This window comes from Octodon degus, unplaced genomic scaffold, assembly GCF_000260255.1.
Source record: "Octodon degus isolate 3935 unplaced genomic scaffold, OctDeg1.0 scaffold00317, whole genome shotgun sequence".
Classification (NCBI taxonomy): domain Eukaryota; kingdom Metazoa; phylum Chordata; class Mammalia; order Rodentia; family Octodontidae; genus Octodon; species Octodon degus.
The window spans coordinates 809648-829519 of NW_004524893.1; the positions used below are offsets into that span (position 1 = coordinate 809648).

Here is a 19872-nt window from a genome sequence, read left to right on the forward strand (position 1 = left end):
GTAAGCACAGTGCCTGACACGTATTGGATGTGTCCTGTGTGTCAAATGAACAAAGGGTACTTATTTTGTGCTATCATGATTTGAGATGAAGGCTTCTGAGTCTCAGAATGTGTTCTACCAAGACTGGCCTTGCAAGTTAAACCTGAGCAGACTTCCTTACATTGCTCACGTAGGGGCACCTGCACACTTTGCAGCTCTTCATCCCCTCCTGTCTGCCTCCCCAGCACACAGGAGCCCTGGGCTGATGCAAATTAAGGAAGATTTCCAGCAGGGTCTTCAGCAGGACAAGCTGCCTTCTCAGCTCCCTCACAGGGGCTTTGAATTTCTGGAGGGGACTAGAAGGGCAGGGGAAAAGACACAGCATCCTCTCCTTGAGCAACACTATTTTACTTATCTGCCCCTCTACCTGCTGAACATGAGGAGGAAATCAGTGAGAGATGCAGGAGAAGAGGCATCTGCCTGGGATTTTTCAGCTTGTTCTGTGCAGTGGGAGAGATATCAGACCCCACAGTTTTACCTCCAATCAGCTGTCAAATATCACACATGTGTGTGCATGCACACACACACACACACACACACACACACACACACACACGTACACCATATCATCTATCATCCTTGCCATCCTGTGAGGACTGCATTCATACAGGAGTGAACAGAGGTTCAGAGAAAGTGGGTTAGTATGCCACAACCACAGAGTCCATCCACAGCATCATTATTTTAATCTACATGATATTCTTTAATGAGTCAGGTCAGTTGGAGCCATGTGTGACATCAGACTTGAATGTTTTACACAATAGGAAACTAACATTATCTGATGTAGGGCCATTATCACTAGCTAAGAACATAGCTAGCCACCCTGGGGTGGCCACATCCACAGTCTTCTTGACCTGCAGGAACCTGCATGATGTAGATGCTATTTCTGGTTTTATTATACAGATAGACAACACTGATTGGCCTCCACACCATGCTCACTAGCTGGATAAGGGCCGGATCATCATGCGGGATGAGCGAAGTGAGTATGTGGGGTCCTCCAAGGAGTGGTGCCAGCGGACACCATTAACCTTGTGCAAGTGTTCTCCGGCTGGGTAGTAGATGCCATTGAGATTGGAGGGACCACAGTTGTCAAACCACCACCCTGTGGAAGAGAGGGGCTCAGATGAGCAGGGCTGTTGATCCTTCAGGAGCTACTTGGGTAAACAGATAAGTAGAAAGTAGTGACCGTCACCTCAGCCCAACTGTCTAGGGGCAGTAGGAGCTCTGGCCACCCCTACAGACCTCCCTGCCCCTCCTTGCCAGAGTCTGTCCCACCCTCACTGACCTCCCATTCTTCTAAATCCCTTTCTTGTGCATGTCCCTTTCTATTGGTATCTGGTGGCTTCTCTCTGTCTCTATGTGAGTCTCTCCCTCTTAGTGGCCTCTGGGCATGTGTCACACTGTGTTCTTCTCTCAGCAGAGGACATCTTTCCCTGCTGGCCATCTGTGTCTGACCTGTGTCACTCTGTCTCTCCTAGGTCACTGTTCCATGTACTCAGGCCTCTCTTGGCTGTGTCCAGGCAGGCCTTCCTCTCCAACTTGCCCTGTGCCTCCCCTGCCCAATCTGTCTTCACTGCTCTCATTCCTATTAGCCTCTGCCTCTCTGCCTCATCTGTCCCTGTGTCTGTGGTTCAGGTCTCTCCTCAGTCCTTTCTGCTCTGACTCGGACTCATCCCATCTCCCACTCTCAGACTTCTGTGTCATCCCAGGAGCACTGCCTGAGCCAGAGGTGGGGGGAGCTGTGCCCTGGATTTTCTTCAATGCCAAAGCTAGGAGGGGAGGTGGCCTGAAGGGAACTTTAGGGCCTTTAAGAAAAGACACAGCTGACCCTAACTCACCTCCACTCAGCGCCTCTGCACAATTGCAGGCACAATTGTCATGGTCTGCATCGATGGTGCTGAAGTTGTTGCTTTTCAGGATCTGGTGTTCTCCAAAAGATGCTGCACCACTGTACTTGTCTAGAAAAATCCTAGAGGCCAGATGGAGGTTGAGATAGGTGAGGGTGGAGTCAGGCTGGGAAGGGCCATGTTAAGGAAGGGCCTCCCTCAGCAGCTTTGCCAAGGCTAGGGTTCCCTCCTATTGCTCCCTGAAAGAGAGCCTCAGCCTGGGCGTGGCTCCTGGGCCATTTTCCTCAGACTCCTCCCCTGCTTCTGCCTTTCAGAAAGAAAGCACCTGCTGTTTTTTGTGCCCTCCTCATCTCACCAACTGGGTCTTGGAGAGCGGTCACAATGACCACAATGAGGGCAACAGCTGACAGTTTCTGAGCCTTTATCTCAGAGAAAGGTTAATTTGTTTTCATCTAAGCCTCATGACATCCTTTCCAGAGAAGGAGACGAGATCCAGAGAGCCCAAGCATCTGCTGAAGTTCTCAAGACCAGGGAGGGTCAGAGGCAGATTCTACCCCAGTACGGCCTGATTTGGGACCCATGTGCATTTTGTTGCTTGCTCATCATCTTGTACCCTACCCCAATATAACTCCTAAGTCCACTTGCATCTTCCAGCAAGCCCTTCCTGAGGGCACCAGGTCACACGGACCTACAGCCAAGGCACTCCCAGCCCCTTGACCTGTACATCAGCAGGCAGCTCCCTTGTCAGATCTGAATTCCTAGCAAGCACAGCCAAGGGAGCCTGTTACCAATGCCATCAACTTGGATTCAGACCCGAGCTCTGCCACGCTGTGGCTGAATAGCTGTGGGAGGACACCTTCACCTCTCCATGCCTCAGTCTCTTCACCTGTGCATGCATTAACCACAGAAATGTTGACAGCGATCTTGGTCTTTGTGTGGCTGGATAAAGCAGGACTTAAAAGAAAAGGTCAAGTTTCCCAAACCTTCCTGCAACTGCACCTGTGTCCCAGTACAGATCTAAGCAGTAACTTTTGTCCGTGTAAGTAAAATTTTATAAACTCCTATTGCCACAATGTCCTGTTACATCTGTGCAGAGCCACCAAGACACAAAACCTGCACAGCTTGACAAACTGTCTTTTTTATGTATTTAGTACAGGGTCTACAGGGTCTCACTACACAGATCAGACTTGTAGTGATCCTCCTTTTAGAGCCTCTCAAGCACTGGGATTACAAGAGCATGCCACCATGCCAAGTCTCATTCACCATCTCAGGATGCCCCGGGGGACAGGGCCAGCATAGCACAACAAACTGTCTTTGTTCTGCTGTTTACCCACAAATTCTACACTGAAGGCCCACCCCCTGGGCCAAAAATACAAAGCTAGACCTTGTCTTTCTCCAATGCTCAGCCATTTGGGACACCAGAAGGCCAAGCAACTGAGCTGCTATGTGCCTAAATCCTTGAAATAAAATCCTCCCTCCTGTTTTTCCTTTGATCTCTCTGATCTCTTGAATTCTACAATATGGTGATACCATTTTATAAGACCACTTTCTCTGCAGGCTCTTCATGCCCCTATGCCAGGTAACAGGAGCTCTACATTGCCATGTCTACATTGCCATGTCCCCTTTACCCCGACACCCAGTCGTGACTGAGTTTCCCTATGAGACTCTTCCACCCCAAGGTGCTCTAGATCCTGGAGTGTAAAGCCTGGGTCCCAGCATCTATTTGTCTTTGCTCCTTGTCTGCCAGGATTTTCTTCAATAAGCAGCTACTCTATGATCCAAGCACCCTCTTCCTCATGCTTAAGATTGGGATGGATCAGCTGGAGGCTGCCTCTGCATTCTTTCAAGCCATGCCCACTCCCTGCAGTGCCCCTCCTCTCTGCTTACTGTATAAGAAGAGTCTACTCTTAACAGTCATCTCTTCTTGCTGAGAGTCTTTCCAAGGGCACAGCATCCCTGGGACCCTAGGACATCCCATTTGCAACCACTGTCCCTTTGGGGATCTGGGTCAACTACAGAAATGATTCACCCCACAACCATCATTCCATACCAGAGCAATTTTGATTATATGGGGACAAGGTCTTACTCTGCCACAGATGATGAAGCCAGCACCTGTTAGCACAGGGCAAGTGTTCCATATCCTGCGTCTTGAGGATCTGCAGATCACTAGGCGATGAGAGCCATTTCAAGCCCAGACATAGCTGCCTGGAACTAGGCAGCTCTCTGAGTCTCGGATAAAAAGCCACTGAAAGCCCATGCAATTCACACATGCAGTCAGGATAGGAGCTTCCGAATTTAACACATATACATATGTTTGCATGGAGATTGTACTTTATGCATTGAGGCAGAAATGTGATATTTATGTTTTTGATGATATCATTTGTACATCTCCAATTCTTACTTAACATTTGCTGTAATCTAAGTGGCTTACTCCAGATTATCTCATTTATAATGCAGACATTACATTTTATAGATGGGGAAACTGAAGTACAGAGAGATCAAGTAGCTATTTTAAGGGTATGTTACAAATAAGTGATGAGATGGTCTTGATCCTTGGGCAGCCTGGCTCCAAAGCCTGTGTTCTTGAGTGGAATGCGATATTTTTTCTGGCATTTCTGCCCTAATGCATGTGAATGGCAGCTTCTGGCTTAGTACCACAGAAGCTGTTGCCCAAGAATTAGGTCAAGGAGAGGAGACTTAGTGGCTACTTGTGGGAAACATTTGGCAGGCTGCCTCCACATCCTCCTACGTGTTTAACATGACAGGCCTAAGAATGGGTTCAGTACAAGCAGGCCATGGCTCCCAGAGGCCAGGAGGACTGCCACGGGGTCGGCAGTTGTGACACTATTTTCTGGGTGGTCACTGTGGGCAGGCACTGTGTTCACTGCACTAATGCTCTCTGAATGACACGTCTTTCAAGCCCCAGCCTAGAGAACCATTTTACAGATGAGAATTGGGAGAGACTTTCTCAGGTCACTCAGGGAGAAAGGGCTGCCATTAGAATTGCAGTCTGTGTTTTATGACTTGAGTAGGAACCACCAGGTTGTTGTAGCAGTTCAGGAGGAAGGTGATCTAGTTGAGGAGGGTCCTTTAAGGAGAGGTGTCAGATTCACCTCACTGGGAAAAGCAGACCATTTGATAAGAAGATGGGAGAACAGACATGACACTGAGAGATTCCCATAGTTGCATTATGTATATTGAATTCGAGGGACAGGGAGACCTGAGTTCAAGTCCAGACCACCTATGTACTTTTGGCAAGAGACTTAGATATCTCAGTTTTCAATTTACTAAAGTAGGCATAGTAACAACCCATCTGAAAGTGTTATGGGAGGGGTTAAATGGGGTTTTTGGGCACAATAGGATTTTAGGAATTTCTCACTTCTTTTCCTAAAGATATCAGTAACCAGACTGAGGAAGGAGTAGAGAAATGTGAAGATTTTGTAGTATCCTCATATCCAAGGCCATTCTGCTTCTGCTTTGGATACACTGAGATTCAGAGCAACTTGATCTGGATTTACCCAAATGAGAGCTTCTACACTGCCAAAAAGTGTCAGTCTCCGGCCTCCCAGCCTGAGGACATTTGCAGCTCACCACAGGGCAAGGAACAGACTAGAGAAGACACTCCTCCCTCTTGGGTCTGTGCCAATGACTGAATTGGTGTGGTTGTCTTTGGAATGTCCTTCCTACTCTGGGGATGGTGACATCAGTGACATTCTCTGCAACCCACCCAGTGGTCAAGGTGTCTTGAATGATAACCACCTGGCTCCAGATCCTGTGGAGAGGGCCCAAATTGGGGACATATGATAGAAAAAGGAGACACCCAGGCACTGACCTGTTCACCAACTCTTCAGTCACTGGCATGGGACCCTAGATCACCCACTAAACCCACCTGTAAAACTGCTCCTCACTGCCCAGCTGGAAATGTTCGAAGTTGGCGTAGAACATATTGCCATCCCAGTCTTCCAATTCCACACGCAGAGAGTAGTTTTTGCTGCTGCTAAGCTGGTGCACCACCTCATTTCCCAGCCAGTGCTCTCCAGATAGGTCTCCAAAGCCCTATGGTGTGGGGAAGATAGAGTGGGCTGAGTGCCAAGAGGGAGGTTGTGTCCTTGGGCAGGCAGATAGGTTGGGTAATCCTCTGAGGCCACTTATCCCAAACTGCTATTTCTAATAATCAACATAAGGAGTCTTAGGGAGAGACCACCATCTCCCAGAGGAAAAAGAGTAACGTATTTGTAAATGTAAAATCCTATTTACAAATAACTGAGGGTTGGGGAGATGGCTCAGTAGAATAAGCACTTGCCTGGCAAGTGCAAGGATTGGAGTTCAATTCCCAGTTCCGAAAAAAAAATTACAAATAACTTAAATCAGGTTGCTTGGAAGCTCAGGAACAGAGAAAATTTATCTTTGTTGATAGAAACCAGAATAGCAACTACATTTGAGGGGCTGCTGGGTGGAGGGGGGCACAAGGAGGGTTCTTCAAGTGCTGGAAGATTTGCATTTCTGTGTCTGAGTGAGTAACATGGGTTAACACACGAGGAATTATTGAGCCATACATTTCATATTTGTGCACTTACGTGCATAAGTAAGGAGGTTAAACAAACAAACAAAAAACCAAAAAATAGATAAATAAATACTTTTACCAGGCAATGAAATGTAGTGTAGACTTGTTTCAGGACAAGGAATAAAATGCAAATCCTCAGCAACATAAAAATGTATAAAAACCTATGAGCACATGGAGTGTCTCGTCAATAGTGTCCTGGTGCAAGAATCCGAAGCTCCAGCAGAAAGTTCGTTCAGCACCAAGGACAGGGCACGCTGAGCCCCGCTCCCCATGGGTGGGATGAGGCATCACTTATTAGCTAAGGGCTGACATTCAGCCTTCTTTTGTGTATTTTTGCATAAGAACCCCTGAATTGCCTTTATCATTTTGATGTTTTTTTTTTTTTTAAGATCTCAATTGGTTCAAGAACACTAATGACTTAATTTGCTGTTAATGTTTGTTTATCAAATGGAATAGCAAGCAGACGCAGATCATGGATTGCTGTGTTGCCTTGGAGGTAACTTTTCCTATTTTTTTTACTCTTCAGAAGATTAAGTATGTTCATGTCAACTTGCTACATATGCTTGACTGAAAATTTAATTAGAAAAACTAGAAAGCGATGAGACAGTGTAACTCATCTTATAAAAGGCACAAGCTCTTTGAACTGGTGATTTCATATTAGCGAACTGTACCTGCAGGTGTGGGCACAGATGCCTAAAATGGGAGAGCAATTCGTTTAAGCAACGTGGCCTGGGGTGTGGATGCTATTTCTCTTTGATTGCCTCCTTTGTACATGAAAAAAAGTAAGCTTAGCAATGTATATTTTTTCCAAAAACTGAAATAAGAGCAAAACTTTATTCCTAGGAAGTAAGTCAGAAATTTCAAAAAAAAAGGTTCCTTTTCAGAGGACAGGGAAATGCATGGCCACTGGGCAGATCTGCTAGATGGTAGGTGGCTTAGGAGTGTGCTCTCTTTCCAGGGGCGAGGGTAAGACCAGCTCCACTCCCCCCGCCAACACTTGAGCACCAGGCTTCAGAGCTGCAAAGACTCCTCCCAGGTTGCTAAGTTACCTGCTTGTAGTCCTGCCAGTTTCGGTGGAAATTCACTGTGCCATTCTCACGGTGCTGGATAACAGTCCAATCTCCTCCATTGGTGCCCATCACACATAACACCTGGCAAATGGGGTGCAGCTGGAATCCTCTGGGCATAGCCAAAAGCCAGGTCCAGGGCAGCACAAGGCGACTCGGCTGGGACCCTACCCCCACCCCTCACGGAGCAAAAGGTGGTCGAGCTCGTGAAAAGGATCCTGGCTCCAATGGACATCTGTCCTCATCTTTTCCTAAAGTGATGGCCAGCGCTGCTCTCCCACAGCTGCCTGGCCTCACTTGTGAAATGGGGTGTTCACACTTTAACCTCTTTGTGCCTCAGTTTCTCCTCATTACTGCGAGAGTTAAATGAGGTTGGTCCTGTGAATGTTTAAAAGAGAGCCCAGCACATAACAGGAGAAAAATGAATGGCAGCTTCTCACTCCTTAATGCTGCAGGTTGCTGGAAGGATTAAACAAGGATGGGCATAAAGGGCTTAGCCACTCTGCAGAAGCAGGAAATGCTGTTACTGCTGTTCCTCAGGACACAATGCTTTGCCAAGTATGTACGTGAGGCTCTGTTCAAAGCCCTGGGAAAGCTAACATGGTTGAAACAAAAAAAGGAGTCCTTTCTCTCAAAAAGCTTAATGTCTATCACAACTACACAATTCAAGCTAACTATTGTTCCAGTTGCTCTTAATAGTTTTCTATCAGTTCAGTACATGTTCAGTATTCCAGGAATGTGACTTGGCACTTGGCCCTGAATTTTTTTAAAAATATATTTAGTACAGGGTGTTACTACACAGATCAGACTCATAGTGATCCTACTGTTTTCAGCCTCCCAAGTGCTGGGATTACAGGTGTGCACCACCACGTCCAGTCTGAATTGCCTCAGCACACTCTGGGGGTGGGGCTGGGCACAGCACACTGGAGATTGAACCCCAGTCCCTGTGTCTGCCTAAGCAGGTGCTTTAATCCACTGAGCTATCTAGCCAGCCCTTGGATAAATTTTTTATAAACCCAGATATATCATAAATATATATGATATATTTCCATAAATGGAAAAGCAATAACACTTGTTTTTATTCAGATGATTGTAAAAGTAATTTCAATGAAACAAAGCATTGTGAAATTCTAGATAGAAATTTTTGTCAACAGAGGGCACTTGGACTGAAATCTTTTTCCTAGGAGGGTCGTTTAGTAGATGTATGAGAAGTGTGAAAGACACTCTGGGGACAAGAGAGCCTCTCCTTAATACACCCTGAAGAAGCAAAAGAAAAGTGCAGAGGACTACACAGCAGGACCAATGGGCGGCTGCTCTTGTTCTCTTCCCCTCTCACTGTCCCAGGTCTGCCTGAACAGGGATCTCTTCCAAACTGCCCCTCAGAGCCAACTTGGGAGGTGCTCACTGAGGACGGTGGTGTCTCAGAGGGTCACAGTCATAATGTCCTGCATGGAGCAGAGCCCCACTTCCTACCTTCCACTGGAAATAAACCCTTGTATTGAGTCCCTGGAATTGCGGTTTCCTTGTTCTATCAGTAAGCATGAGCTTAACCAGCACAGAGATATTTCCTGCTATTCCAATAAGAGGCCTCTCTGGAAGAAGGCACTTCTACTTTGGGATCTTCTGCATGTTGCCCCGTGGTCTGACCCTGCCTAGGTGCTCCAGAATTTAGAGATCCCCAAGTTTACTGGTACCTCAGATACCACACAAATTCCAACCCCAAGGCAGCCCATCTGGAAGGCCCTTGGCTCAGCCCCCACTGATACACCGACACACAGACACCCTAGGTCAGGATCCCCTTACCCTCTTGGGCTCTATCACATTTGGAACCAGGATGGTATAGATACTGTCATCATTGAGCCCAAACTTGTGGATATCCTGACAGTCCTGGAGCCCCGGCACAGCTGCACCTGTGGAGGCAGCAAAAGGACCAAGCAAAAGTCAGCTGGAGATGATCAAGGAGAGGGAAGGGACAGGGTGGGCTCCCCGCCTCCTGTGTGCAGGTCCTGAATGGGGAAGCACAGGGGCAGGAAGACGAGCAGAGCATCTGGCACAAAGGAGGTGCTCGCAAAGAACTGTTTCCTCCCTCCCTCTGAGGCCCACCTAGGGGTTTGAATTCTTTGTTCATTTTCAAGAAACAGGGTGGCCTGCTTTGTGCATGGCTGGATCTCCCATACCTAGTGCTGGGCCTGGTTTCCCTTGGGTACACAGTCAACGTTCGTGCACTGGGTGACTGAAGTTGGAATCAGAAAGCCTTGGCCCCCAAGTGACCTGCAGGAGCAGCAGTGAGTGCTGAGGAGGAGGGTTTCTCCGGTCAGGCTGGGAGGCCTCCTGCCCTCTCTGTGGCTCTCTAGGGCTTTGAGCAGAGCACTAGCAGGGCTTGGGGTGAACTGAGTGTCGTATCCTTATCCTATGGGGAAACTGATGCCAAAGTGTTCTTAGGGTTAGCCCAAACAAGGGGGGCTGAGGGTGGGTCCTAGAAGCCAAATGTGCTGTTCCTGTCATTGTTAACAACATCACTTCAATTGAAAAGATGGGGAAACTGAGGCCAGGAATGAGGTGGGCTGGGGGAGGAGCCAGGCACCTGTGGAATCAAGAGTCAGAGTCAGGATGGGCATCTCTTAGAACCATCACTGTCATTATTATAATTACTACTCATTGTTATTTCTGTTGTGCAGATGGCCAGCAGGGTATGGCCTTTCTCAGGAGAGATACAATGCCAAAGCAACCCTGGCAGCTGAACAGAGCTACTGCCCTTGTTCCCGGCCTCCCACCCCAGACTCCCAGCTTGATCACCTGGGCCGTGGTCCGCTAGATGGATGAGCTCTCGCAGGGTCTCTAGGAGGTGGCGCTGCTTTTGATGCCGGAGGCCGGATGTGCTGCTGACAGCCTGCAAGCTGTCCTGGATGCTGGTGAGGGTGCTGTTCTGGAGGTCCAGCAGCTGCTGTATCTGTTTCCTTACATCTTGGAGGCCAACCAGCTGGGAATCCTGCTGTGCTTCCGCAATGCGCATTATAGGATCAAGGTAACTGTATGGAAGGGGAGATAGGGAAAAACTCACTGTCCAGCACCTCAATGACACTCAAAGCTAGAGACCCAGAATGGGGAAGCATCGTGTGTGCGGTCACACATACTGCAGCCCCTGTCCATAGTAGGCATGGACTAGGGAGGCATGATGTGAACTGAGGCACAGTGAAGGGCAGAGGTCACTCAGCTGAGATTCCAGGAATCAGACAAATCAGACAGTGAATCTGGTTCTAGTAACCCAGAGGCAGAGGGATAAGACTAGGAGGCAAGTATTTATTCTAGATCCAGGCTTGCAGACTCTCTCTTAAACTTGGCCCTAAATTCACCCAGGGCATAAGTACCTTCCTGTAGGCCTCAATTCATAATTAAAACTTGGGCACTCTGCAACTCTAGAATTCTACTTTCTTCAGGGATCAGGAGCTAATCGATGATGTCTTCCATCTCCATGGATTTTTATACAGCCATTCAACTCCAAGTGACCAAATCCACCCAAGTTCTTGCTGCCTGAATGCTGGGAGCAAGCATGTGCAAGCAGTAATGTCTCATCCTGTTGGCAAGGTTGTTTACTGAGTAGGATTTGCCTCTCAGAACTCTGACCTTGCAGCTTTCTCTCCATTCATCTGGAATCCAACATCAAATCAGATGGGGGTATATGATTTCACTGCCTTATCTACACCCCACTACTATTTTAAACTACAGACCTACCACAGTATTACATATAATGAAGTGACTCTGACTTTCACACTAGAAACTGATTGCTGTGGTGTCCTCAGGGAAGGGGAGCAGGTGGACTGGATCAGCTTATTTCTTTGCAGATCAGCAAATCCAATGAAAATGTACATGGATTGCATGGTGTGTAAACTACCAGTTGATGAAGCAGTTAAGCTTATAAAAATAAGGCAAACAAGGGAAGAAAACAGAAAGGCAGAACAAAGTGGCCTGAGCCCCAAGAACACACCACTTCTCTGTCCCCACTCAGTGCTGTGGGACAGTTCCTGGGCCTGTCTGGTCCCCAGTTCGGCCCCAGCCTGGGCTCTTTGTGCACTATGCTCCCAGCTCCTCTGGACTCCAATTCTGGTTACAGTCTTTCCACCCCTGGCCCAGCCCCAGCCTAGGTGCAGACAGCTCCTGAGCATGGTTCCAAGTAGCTCACCCCCTGCTTCACGGAAACCAGACTCAAGCACCCACCTGTTGCGGCCATACAAGGCTCTCAGTCTGTTACTCTGCTCCTGCATGTCCTTCTCCTGCTTGTCAGTGGTACTCAAAGCCTCCAGCATCTGGTGCTCCATGGACAACACCTGGTTCAGGACCTGCACAGCAAGTGTTAGGGAGGGGGCTCTGTGAGCCCTGCAGGAGCCTATCAGCTGTCACCAGCCTCCCCACAGGCCTGTCACCACTGACACTTTCAGACCCAGAGCCACTCTCCAAGTCATGAGCTCCTGGGGCCCCTTGCTACTCACTCACTCAACTGTCCCACCTGATCTGCTTCCTTCACCTTCCCTTATCACTGCCCACAGCAGTTCCAGGCCTCCATAGGACTATCCTTGAGCCCACATGTTGTCCATCCACAAATGCCATCACCTACCCCATCCACATGGTCCCTGGCCACTTTTCTCAGTGGCCTCCTCTGTGGCCCCAGCCTCTGTTGTCTCTCCGGAAGTATAATGCACTGGCCTCCTCACAGGGCTTCCTGGCCCAGCCTTGTCCCCTATAATCCATCTCCTACTCAGCAGTCTTTCCAAATGTCAGCCCTCTACTCACAACACCCCTCTACCTGACCTCCCCATCACCTGCCAGGCCAATGACTCCCTTGACCTCTGGCTCTGTCAGCCCTTCTCCCCTTGTCACCCTGTCATCCCTGGAGCAACTAGTAGGGGCTGGGCATGCATCTTTCTGTTGTACAGTTTGCAGGGACAAATGCCTGTGCATGCTCTCTAGCCTTGGCTGCCGGCCAAGCAGGGTTGCCATGGTGGCTGAGGGCCCTGGGACCCCACATGGTATAGTTCATCCCACAGGGCTGCTCTTTCCTACAAGCCAGAACTCAGGGTTGGGCTAAAGCCATACTCAGGTTGTAAAGTGAACAGTGAGTCCTCAGGCTCTGAGCTTGCTTCAGAGAAAATGCCCCATCTACCTCCCCCCTCAATACCCTGTCTGCCCTGTGTGGTAGGCTCGGGGCACCTTCTCTACTTTGCCCATAATGCCTTCCCTCACTCTCTTGCTCAGTTTTCAAAGATGTCATGGAGTGGCTCCCAAGTCCTTAGGAAAAGCAGAGCTCCCCAGGGACAGGCAGTGAGAACAGCTGGGGCCCGGGGGCTGCTGCCTGCTTCATCTCCTCTTCTCCCTAGACTCTCTGGCAGACCTCTACCCCCACCTCTGCCTTTGCAGGTCACATGTCCTTGTGTACCCCAGTGTGCACCTGGTGGTGCTAGGCTGATTACAGCAGGGCTTTCTTCCAAATGGGTGCCGAGACTAGCACCACTTGGGAGCTGGTTAGAAATACAAGCTCCCAGGCCCACCCAGGCCCACCCAGGCCTCTGACACAGGGGCTCAGGCATCCCTGCCTCTGCCCTTCGACAGCCTCTGGCTCCATCTGACACTGGCTGCAGGGTGAGAAGCCTGAGCATGGAGAATGCAGGGGCTGGAGCTTCCCCAGCCTTTGGCCCTCAGATCTCAGCCTCCTTCCTCAGCGTCATCGCCACCTATTGGTCCCTCCCAGTGCACAAATGCACTAGCCCAGCTCCTACCTGGAAACAACCACAGTCCAGCCAGCAACCTCTCCAGTTTCCATGTTTCCTGCAGCCTCAAGTTCCATGTTCCCTCCTCCACACCCACACTAACTTAAACACACTAATATATAGCTGTGGAGCACTTCATGCTGACACAAAAGCTTAAACACTAGCTGTGGTTTTGAATTCTTGTATTTGTTCCCCAAAATATCTCTCCACCCACAGGAATTCCCACTCCTGGCTCTTTTCACACCCCTTGTCAGGGCCCTGTTTGTCAACACACTCTAAGGACATTTCTTATTCTGTGCTATGAAGCCACCAGTGGCATGGCCAGCAGAAGCACTTGCAGAGGTCTCTGTCCCTAATTCCTCCTATCCCTGGACACCTATGTTCTGGGGAAAATGCATTGGGTTCATGAACTTGAATGACTTAAAAATTTCAGGATTTTGTCCACTATTAATAACTGAGAGTTCACACTTCTTTCACTCACGAGCTTAGACACAGACCAGAACCGTCCTATGTGATTTCAGGGCCTGTAGCAATCACAGACATCTTCATATTCAGCCCAGGGGGTCACAGTGCAGAACCCTCACTGTAGATTTGGAATTATGGACATTAGCAACTTCACCACTAGATAACCCCCTACAGCTTTTTCAAGAAATTTGCGTGTTTATATTTTTATTTCAATTGCACTATTACTATGCTTTTTTTTTTTTTTACTATGCTTTCTTATGCTTTTGTTTTATGTGTTTTGACAAAGATCCATAAGCTTCACATGGAAGAGACTAGAGGTCTGAGTCACCTAGACCTCACGTATCATGGCTCTGCCCAAACTACCCCTGGGACTTCTATAGGGAAATCGATGCCCTGCAGAAGACAGGGAAAGAACAGAATGAAGGCCTCCTTAGCCTATCTGTCCAACCCTGAATAGAAGAGTCTAAATGTTCCTGGAAGGAGCCATTAAAAGTATAAAGACAGAGAGAAATACCCAGATTTTAAAAAGTACCAATGGCACTGGGGCTTACATAGAAGAATCAGAGTGGGGTGCTGACAGACTACAAAGGGGGCCAGCTGCTTGAAAGCAAGGTAGATCCCTCCCCACCTCTAATAAAATGTAAAGAAGACAAAAGGGGGAAGGGTGACTCACTTTAAGGAAAACCATATATATATATATATACATATATATGTATATATATGTATATAACTCACATATATAGCATATATATAACATATATATAACATATATAATATATATATATATATATATATATATATTATATATATATATATATATATCTAGGATCACCATATTACTGCACTAGATATACACACATACCCTTACTTAATCACTCACTTCGCCTTGTCTGTAAGGTCCCTCCTAACCAACCTATCAATTCCAGAGGTAAGGCCCTAATAAGAACAGGTGGGCAGAGATAAATGAAAGAAAACCTCACCTGGGAATGTAGATGTAAGCAGTGACACCCAGGGTCTTGTGGCCTGGGATCCATATATGATAGTCTAGAGAGCAAATAGGGTTGTGATACATTCCAGGTAGGGGCCTGGGAGGGTCTTTATCACCTGATAAGAGGAAGCTGAGGACAAAGGCCCGGGGGATCCTCACCTCACTTCTGGCAGTTTTCTGACTTCTGCTTTTTCCTTCTTACAAATAAAGTGTCTTCCCTTTTAAACTCTATCCCTTTAAATTGTTCCTGGTGCTGAGTTGACCATCCTGGTTGGCCTCCCATCCTAGCACAGCAGTAGAGTAGTCCATCCGCATGCAGCACTTCAACATCCTCCTGTGCTAACAGTGTAGTCACCTTCTCCTACCTGGCCTTCTTCCCTGGATGCCCCATCACCTAGCCTCTCTGTGCAGGTTTAAACACCAAGCACAGAGCAACCGGTATGGATCTCTGATCCTGCTCCACCCACCACCCTGTCCTGGCAGCTCCCAACCCTTTCCCTCTTCAGCCAGTGGCCCCATCCCATTCTGAAGATCTAAGCTTAAGCCTTAACCTTCCCTTCACTTTTTCTCACCCACCACATTCAGCCCACTTTAATTTTGCTCCCTGTGATCCCAAGTGGATGCTTAGGTGTTCACTAACTCTTGAAACTCCTGAGGCTGCCTCTTGAAATTCCTGCATGCTCCCTTTAACATGGTCCCCCAAATCCTAATGTGTAGTGGGTAAAAGAGCCATGCTGGGCATGGCAAGCAGAGCTTTGCTGAGCCTGGGTTCCAGCTTTTCCATGAGTAAGCACTCTACTACAGTGCTAATTAAAATGCAGACTCCAAGACTAAGAGCTTCTGCTTCAGGTGAGTAAATAGGAAATTCCTCCCTGAGCTCAGATGCTCTAAGCAGCATCACTGAGGTGGCCCCTTTGGGGGGGCCCCAGAAGTTTGATCAGGGTCACTATGTGCTAGAATAGAGCTCAAGAATTCTTCCCTTGGATTCAGAACAGCTGGGCATCATCTGAAGGGACTGGAGCCCCTGAATACCCTCACTAGCCTCCCAGTGGTCCTGGGGCCATGAGCAGCTGGGAAGGCAAAAGATCAACATACTGATGCTACTGAAGAACCGGCCATGTCACCCAGCAGCATGGATCCAGGCAAAGGGATAGTGTAGGCTAGGTGGGCCCAACTGTGCTGAGCTGGAGTTGGTCCTGCCCAGGGCTCAGATATGTTTAGAGAAATAGACTGAAGTGGGGATGGCTGTTCACCCACAGTGCAGTGGGACCTCCTCTGTCACCCACAGGCTAGCACACTCTCAGCCCAGATACAGGGAATGGACCACAGCCTGCAACCTCCCCTTTAGCCAATATAAATAAATGCTCATCTTTGGCTCCTGGAGTACTCTTGTCTTTAGACATGCATTCACATTCTGCTCTGCTATACTCTACCTACAGTTTTTGGAGGGTCTTATTGCCCCTGAGCCTCACTTTAGAAATCAGTGGCATGGGACAGTAAACTCTTTCTTTCTTTGGACAGGGCATTTGAAGAAAGAAAGGAAAAGGGCCAGCAATATAGCTCAGCTGGCTAAGCGCTTGTTTAGGTAAGTTCAGGGGCCAGGATTCGATCCCTGGCACTGCATGCTGAGCCAGCCCCACCCCCAGGTGTACTGAGCCAGTGATGGAGTCCAGGTGCAGTGGCACATGCCTATAATCCCAGCACTAGGGAGGCAGAAATCAGGAGAATCACTATGAGTCTGAGCTGCATAGTGAGACCCTGCAAGGAAGAAAGGGAGGGAGGGAGGAAGGAAGGAAGGAAGGAAGGAAGGAAGGAAGGAAGGAAGGAAGGAAGGAAGGAAATTTGGACAGATAGGACCTGAGGAGGAAGGGTGTTGACCCACAAGACGATGTGGATTTCCAGATGAGTAACCTCTGAGGTTGAGGAGTTCTGCTCAAACCTGGTTTCCCCTGCATTATTTGTATAAAGTAAAATTTTCTGAATGGGTAAACAACTGTGCTCCAGCCCCCCAATGGCCACGATGCAGGAGCGAATATTCATTCATGCACAAAGTAATGCAGGAAAATCTCAGCTACGCCATGCTGAGTGAAGTAAATCAGACTCAGAGGGCTACACCCTGCAGGATTGCATTTCCGTAACTTTCTGGGAAAGTCAGAATCTGTGATTGCCAGGAACTGAGGTCTAGGAATGGAAACAACTGTAGAAGGACACAGGATCTTTAGGGTAGTGTTGGCAACATCCTATAGCATGCTTGTGGTGGCTACAACACTGTATGTGTTTGTCCAATCTCAGAACTGTAGGTCAAAAGGGTGAATTTCAGTGTGTACAGATGGTACCTTAATTAATAAAAATCCTAATGCTTGAGATTCAAGAAAATTTCCCAAATACAAATGCAATGTAGTATGAAATATGCTTCCTTGTGCGTGCCTGTAATCCTAGCACCTGGGAAGAAGCTGAGAGGCAAGCGGATCACTGTGAGTTTGAGGTCAGCCTGGGCTACAGAGTGAGTTCAAGGACCACCTGAACTGCATAGTGAGACCCTGTCTTAAAAAGAGAAAAAGAAAATAAAAGGAATATGTTTCCTCAAACCAGTGTCCCTAAACTGTTTCATTTCATTCTTCAAAAACAGAATTTTTTTTTGAAGCAGGTTGGTCTTGAACTCACTCCGTAATTGTAATCCTCCTGCTTCAGCCTCCCATCTGCTGAGAATATAATGCTGCCACATCCCTGGCAAGCGTTATTTCTCTTTTTGGGGAGGATGACTCATAACATACTTCATTCTCTATTAATCTGAAAAAACATAACAGCAAGGAATATTTGAGTTTAAAAAAGGATAATATTTTTTCCAGGTATCTTATTAAAAAAAAGAATTATTTCTTATTGATCTATTATGTGCTAACTCTGTACTAGAGAATCAGCAATTAAAAAAAAAACTTCCAAGATGTTCTGAATCCAAAGACTTTCTACTAAATAAATTGTTCAGGGCCAGGGATGTAGCTCAGTGATGTAGCGCCTGGCTGGCAAGTGCAAGGTCCTGAGTTAAATTCCCAGCACTCAAAAAAAAAAAAAAAAAAAAAAACCTAAATAAGTCATTTAGATTACCATGCTAACAAGTGCTATGAAGAACAAAGCCAAGATAATGCTTGGGCTGGTGGCAAGGGAAGCTTCACTAGCGAGGGTACCTGAGCTAAGAGGATGAGGCACAGCCAGCCATGGGAAGGCCAGGGAGAAGGGGACTCCAGGTGGAGCCACATGCAAAGGCCCTGTGGTGAGTGGAAGTGTACTTGGCACTTGAAGCCCAGGCAGAGACCAGTGGTGATGAGCAGCCCTGCATGCCCTTCCGATGGAAACTGGTGCTGTGGCTCATGACTGGAGGGGCCACTGCCAACTGAAGGTAAATGCTTAAGCAGAGAGGGCGGTGCCTTGAGTCAAAGGGCCTGGGTGTGACTCAAGCTTTCCAGCTGAATGGCCTTGAGCAATACCTCTGTGTGGCAGGACCTCTTCCATGAAACAGTGAGGACCCCAGCTCTAGGCTCACACTGCGGTGGCCCTCTCTCCACTCTTGCTGTCTGCCTCCTGGGTTCTGATTCATCAGCATGGATGATTCATTCCCTGCAGAATTATGCTCTTCCCAGACCTCAGTCTCCTCACACCTCTGTCACCGCATGTGTGGGGAATGTATCAGCCACAGGCCTTCTCCTTGTTTCTAGCATCTACCTGTCCCACACAACCTATCCCACTAAACCCAGAGCAACAGTGTCACTACAGGTTTAAAACTCTTCCATGGTGGAAGTGACACTGAAGGCAAAAGCCAAAACCCTCACTGTTGACCTCAAGACCTTCATAGCTGGCACTACTCTCACCTCTAGGATTCCACTCAGGCCCCCTCCCTCTCACTGAGCCTAAGCACTTGATTACATTCCCTCCTTCAAGCCCTGATACCCAAGGGTCCCTCAGTAGGAATGTGCCACGCACATCCTCTTCATTTGTCTTCTGAAGTCAGGGACCACCTCCTCTGCAACATTCTCACAAATGACCTGGGCCCAGCCAATTGGGTGCCACAGCTTGCCCTCCTCCCCCACTTCTCTGTGAGTGACGATCTGGCACAGTAGACATCTTTTCATGCCCTCTTTCCTCCCCTCATCCAGGAGGAATAGATTGTTCTCTCCCTGCCATCTGCTCAGCTAGGATGAGTCTGCCCATGCTCATTGTGAAGGAATGGCTTCAAAGAGCCAGCTTCCATTTCAACACTGTCCTGTCTTGCTGTGCGTCACCAGGTCCATCCCTGCTGCACTCTGGCAGCATATCCCAGTCTCTCCCCTCAGGATCCCCTGCAGTCAGTCTCAGGGGTGCATGGGCCCTCTGCTGATGGTGCCAGCTCCCATGTTTCCTGCTGCTTTTGAGCCCGGCCTTACCTTCTGTAGTGTCTGCATGTTGTTCTTCAGCTCATTCTCCACGTTGTCTATCCAGTTGCCAGTCAACACCCACATGTGCACCATGGGATGATGGTTCCTGTCAGTGATGTCTACCTGCTTCTCAGGCTCTTGGGCTGCAGTCATAGCAGCCACCAGGAGCAGGAGGCTGCACAGGAACATGGCTGGTCCAGACCACATTCAAATTTGTGGTGATGGAAAGAAGAGTCCACTCAGATTCCACACAGGCTGTCTTGCCTACTACTCGGCCCTGTGCCTGGAATACCACAGAGTGGCCAAGGTCCTCAGAGCTTCTGCAGCTGCAAGCCCCTGTGTAGCCAGCTCTGTCTGCTTCTGTTTATACCCAGCCTGATGCATGCAGGGCTTCCTGCCTCTGCTCTCCTACCCCCCAGGCTGCATCTCACCTGTGTGCTCTGGTCCCTTCCTTCCTCCCCATTCTGCCCCCAAGCAGTCACACTGGATTCTCTGCCCCCAAGGTCTGACTCTGTGGTTGTGGACCAACCTTCCTTACAGCAACGGAAGAAAGACATGCATGGACATGCACGCAGCATGCTTGCAAGTCTGGCTGTTTTGAACCCAGGACATCTAACCTCTTTTCCTGGCCATGTTTCTCTTTCCGCCCAGCCCTGACCACCAAGGCCATGTTTTCAAATGTCAGCTCCAAAGCTCCTCATTCTCAGACTCTCCACCTTCCCCCATGTGTTTCCTAC

General features: G+C 48.3%; 1 protein-coding gene across 1 annotated transcript; it reads right to left on the reverse strand.

Annotated features, from left to right (window-relative positions):
• Positions 1-974: 974 nt before the first annotated feature.
• Positions 975-19324, reverse strand: LOC105741171 (angiopoietin-4-like). Its single transcript, XM_012513078.1, has 8 exons — positions 19145-19324; positions 11730-11851; positions 10311-10543; positions 9318-9424; positions 7497-7598; positions 5773-5939; positions 1875-2005; positions 975-1138 (listed from the first exon to the last, which is right to left on the reverse strand). The coding sequence occupies exons 1-8, from the start codon at positions 19322-19324 to the stop codon at positions 975-977; spliced, it is 1206 nt and encodes a 401-aa protein (XP_012368532.1).
• Between the last annotated feature and the right edge of the window lie 548 nt (positions 19325-19872).

Bases quoted from the DNA above. Each gene is read 5' to 3' on its own strand.
- LOC105741171 (XM_012513078.1), bottom strand. From the start codon at position 19,324: ATGTTCCTGTGCAGCCTCCTGCTCCTGGTGGCTGCTATGACTGCAGCC. The intron at 9,425-10,310 runs GTGATCAAGCTG...CTGCCTCCACAG, and splicing joins TCTAGCGGACCACGGCCCAG to GTGCAGCTGTGCCGGGGCTC. The intron at 2,006-5,772 runs GTGGGTTTAGTG...TCTGGCCTCTAG, and splicing joins AGTGAGGAGCAGTTTTACAG to GATTTTTCTAGACAAGTACA.